At 28.0% G+C, this 4,482-nt stretch overlaps 1 protein-coding gene across 1 annotated transcript; it reads right to left on the bottom strand.

Moving 5' to 3' along the window:
* Positions 1 to 2,369: 2,369 nt before the first annotated feature.
* On the bottom strand, positions 2,370 to 3,818 carry LOC111307638 (peroxidase RIP1-like). The gene is made up of 3 exons (XM_022905692.2): positions 3,546 to 3,818; positions 3,249 to 3,443; positions 2,370 to 3,135 (listed from the first exon to the last, which is right to left on the bottom strand). Exons 1-3 carry the CDS (start codon positions 3,750 to 3,752, stop codon positions 2,584 to 2,586), a joined length of 954 nt encoding a protein of 317 aa, XP_022761427.1. The 5' UTR covers positions 3,753 to 3,818; the 3' UTR covers positions 2,370 to 2,583.
* Positions 3,819 to 4,482: the final 664 nt, after the last annotated feature.

The raw sequence follows: 4,482 nt of genomic DNA on the forward strand, positions 1-4,482 counted from the left end.
AAAATTTATAAACATTTCAAAAGGTAAATTTTCTATAAAATTCCTAGGTAAGGAATTTTGTCTAAAATTGTCCCAAATGGTGGAATAATTTAGATAAAATTTTAATAACAATAATTAATATTTATTTTCAAAACAAAAAAATATAAAAGATTAAATAAAATTTTGGATTTAAATACAACTTACCCAATGATGAGATTTTTAGAAATTTCAAATGGTAAATTCTTAAGAAATCTTTAGGTGAGAAATTTTCTATAAATTTGTCCCAAATGATAGCATAATTTAGATGAAATTTCAATAAAAGTAATTGTATTCTTTTCTAAACAAAATTTTTGGTTGAAAATATTCGATAATTATTCAATGATGAGATTCTTATAAATTTCAAATGATAAATTTTCTAAGAAATCTCTAGGTGAGAAATTTTTTTAAATTTGTCTCAAATGGTGAAAGAATTTAAATAAAATTTTAATAAAAAATAATTGTCATATTATTTTCTTTCTGAAACAAAAAAATAAATAAATAAAAAAATTTTTAAATAGGCCAAAATGGTGGAGAATTTAGAAATTCAAAACAAAAAAATATTTTTAATTTGAACAAAATAGTGGAGTAATTAGATATATTTTCGATAATAAAAAAATAATTAAACATTTTTTCAACGATGTAGTCTTTTTAAAAAATCAAATGGGATTCTTGAATACTCTTGATGTGAGAAAATATTTTTTAAGAATTCTATCAAATTGATGGAAGAATCTTATGAATTATTTCAATATTTAACAAAAAAACTTAAAACCATTAGATCAAGACCTTAGGATAAATTTAAAATAAAGTGGTACCATCCTTCGGAAGGGTATGTGGGGATGCTATAAGCTTTTCCCATATGTAATTGAACTCCCGAACCCTGTTCTAATTTGTAGACCTAAACCTATTCTTTTAGAGACCTTTAGTCAAGCTTAGGAGTTCCTTAAGAGGATAGATTTATTAGGTAACCAATCACACCTAGTTAAGAAAAATTAGTAGCGACTTCATTCATCTATTAAGTCTAGCTATAGATTTTCGGATCTATATGTTATGACAATAATTATTATTTATATTTATTAAAATATAAATATTATTTATTAATATATAATAATTAATCTTTATGTAATAAAAAAGAAATATCCATATATAAAATTAATAAAAAGGAAATATTTACATGTTTATATAAATTAGTACAAAGGAAATTAAAATCATTTTTATATTTTTTATATGAATGTAGATTTTTTCTATTAATTTTACATATATAGATTTTCTTTTATTAATTATTTTCTATCATTGTCAAATAATTAATCATTTTTATTAATATTTCATTTTTTATTAATTTTATATATTATTAATTTTATAATTATTTTTAATTATGGTATCAATTAATACAATTTTTTGTTAGATTATTTTTTTTAAATTGCTTATTTTTACACATGTATAAGTTTTTTTTTTTTTTTTTACAATGTCATTATCCATATGTCTTAAAATATAGCAACATATCATTAATATAAGGATACAAGGGTTTTGATAGTAAAAAACAAGAGTTGAGGAGTTTATTTAGATGAAATGGTAGTATAAGAGCTTAATTAGATTATTTTGAATACTTGAAGGGCTTTTATTCATATTTTACCTAAACTTACTAGTTGGTATTGAATCAATCTAATTAAAAAAATTCGCATAATTTATTGGTTTATTATGTAAACCATCAGTTCACAATGATTTAAAATGGTTTAATTACAAAGCTTGTTTAATTATAGAATTATACTGATTTCAACACTAGTTTATGGGTTCAATCAATCAAATTGGTGGTTCGATCTGATTCTGATAATAATGAAAAATACAATAGTAGGATTTGATAGAGCAATATATCGGAAGAAACATGGTTAGATTCAAAGAGACAATTTTTGTTATAGCCTTGAATTGAACATAAAAGGGTAAATATTATGAATGGCCTATATGTAAATTATAATGAAATGTTAAATTTGATATCTTAACTTAAGAAATTTTTAATATGATACTCATATTCTGAATTTATTAACTAATTAAGATGGTGTTTAGAGGGTTATTTGTGTCTCATATATCATAATGTAGAACTAGGTACATTAGGAGTAAATATCATATTAGTTAATAAATTTATAATATCATATTAAAAATTTTTTAAATTTAGGCACTTCATTTAATATTTCACTACAATTCAAAGGCATTCATAATATTAATCCAACAAAAAATAGATTGAAACAATTAATCAACAATTAAGGTCTGTCACCTGATTTGTTCCAAGTGCTATGAAAAACTTTGGTCAAAGTAATTTAATTTATCAATTGTTTTTGTCTTGCTAAAGTTTTACAAAATAAGAAAACCTCACTTACTTTCTCAGAGTGAGTGTTATGTTTCATTTATAGATATCACAGGGTACAAGAAATATACATTATTGTTTATAAAGAAAGATTAAAAATAAAGCTAAGAGAATGAAACATCTGTCCTAACATTTTGACATTAGTAATTTCGATTTTCCAAACTGATTTTACCACTAAACTTAGATTGGAACCAAGATCCTTGTCATTTTTATTGGTTCACCTTCCTGCAGTTGACACGAATTTGTCCTTGGTTCCCAGTCAAAGGCTTAATATTTCCCATCTTAATGATTGACTTACGGAAATCTTTCCAGAAAACTTCAGGGTACGAACTGTAAGTCTTTACACGTTTATCAGTGGAGCCGCCATTGAAAAGTGCCTGATCTGAGATGAACAGCCCCCTTTGCTTCACCAAGTTGTTGAAGTACGCAATGTCAAAGTGTACAGGTGTTGGGTCTAAAGGAGCAAGGATAGAGTCTCCTCCAGTGAATGGGCAGGTTGCTCTTCGCTTTTTTGCAAAGACAGGGTCGATGTTTGTTGCATTGTAAATTCTGTTCCTAAAGAGAAAACATCGTGCAAACCCAATGGTGTGGCCACCAGAGAGAGCTACAAGGTCTCTCCGTTTCAGACCTTGATTCTTGAAATTGTTGATTAATGCAGGGAGATCCATGGACGGGTTTGGAAGGTCGAGGTTTGCTTGTGTTCGATTGGCTGTTGTTGAATCTCTCCTCCCTAGCCGCACCTTCCATGATGGCCCTCCTAGCTGCAATTGAAAACCATATATTCCATTACAATTTTTTTTACCAACAAATTAGGTAACTATTCATGGCATAACAAAATAATGATATAAGTAATAGGATAGACGCAAATACGCACCGCAACTACAGAATCTCGAGCTGCTACGGCCAAGATATCAGCACAAGAAACCACAGGGCATCCACAAATTTTGTCCACCTCCGCCTTAATATGGTCGATCACTTCAAATCCTCTTAAAGAATTTTTATTCGGAGTAGCATTCTTTTCACTATCAAGGGTAGGCGTCGGATCCAAAAGATTTGAAGCATCACATCCCTGCAATTACAAAGACAAAAACAGTTCAAGTCAATACCCTCAACAGCTAATTTTTTAAGATTTCCTGAAAAATATTTAGAACTAAAATATATTGTAAAATACATTAACAAAGCAGTCATGGAAGTGAAGACGAAGTAAAGATGCTCCCATCCGTCGCTCTTTGTGCACTGCAGCCTCCACTAGTTTTTTGATGGTTGGCAAAGCTTTGGGACAAACATTTTTATAGTAATGCGGAGATAATGAGAAAGCTGTGGCTGCAAGAACCGACAAGACAAAGGTTTGAAACAGGATGTGAACACGAGAAGCCATGACAATTACTAACTTAACTGAAGTTTGCTTTGAGCTTAGTTTGTCTGAAATTTTCTGTGACTTTTTTGGTTGAGTTGGTGTCACTATTTATAGTGATTAATGATAATAACAATCAATCAAGTAGAATTATTTTTATAAGGATTTAGTAATATGGGACTTGGCCAGTTTGACCGGTTCTTCGCGAGTCACTTTAAATTAATTAATCAACTAACTGATTCAACTTCAATACGTTAACCCCTAATTTCAGCTACTGAAGTTGCCTTACTCATTCAACTTTTGAGATTTTTTTTCCGCCATAATTTCTATGCTCCATGTCAATTCTCTTAGCCTTCTAGCCAACACACACTCAACTATCACATCATTATCAGTACAGTGGCTCTAAAAATAATAAAAAAAAAAGTTAGAACAAACTTTATTAAACCCTTAAATTATGACTCAATACCAAAAAAAAAAGGTAAGTTTCAAAATATTACTTCCTGTTATTGAAGTATTAACGTTGAAGCAGACTCAGTTTTAAATCCTTCTGCCCTGTATATAAAAATGAAAATTAAAAAGCAAGTTGATAAAAGTTCAAAATTATTGGAGAAAAATTATATTCATTTTTTCAAACAGTATAAGAATTTTAGATTTTATCTAGTACATTCCTTTTTGAATTAATCCAAATAGATTTATCTACGTTCATATCGAATTAATAAAAATCATCTTTTTACGATGACCTAATAAAATTAAA

Source organism: Durio zibethinus, chromosome 22 (assembly GCF_047325235.1).
Source record: "Durio zibethinus cultivar Kanyao isolate XHJ-2024 chromosome 22, ASM4732523v1, whole genome shotgun sequence".
NCBI lineage: Eukaryota > Viridiplantae > Streptophyta > Magnoliopsida > Malvales > Malvaceae > Durio > Durio zibethinus.

Bases quoted from the DNA above. Each gene is read 5' to 3' on its own strand.
- LOC111307638 (XM_022905692.2), bottom strand. From the start codon at position 3,752: ATGGCTTCTCGTGTTCACATCCTGTTTCAAACCTTTGTCTTGTCGGTT. The intron at 3,444-3,545 runs GTATTTTACAAT...TTGTAATTGCAG, and splicing joins TCCATGACTGCTTTGTTAAT to GGATGTGATGCTTCAAATCT. The intron at 3,136-3,248 runs GTGCGTATTTGC...TTTCAATTGCAG, and splicing joins CTCGAGATTCTGTAGTTGCG to CTAGGAGGGCCATCATGGAA.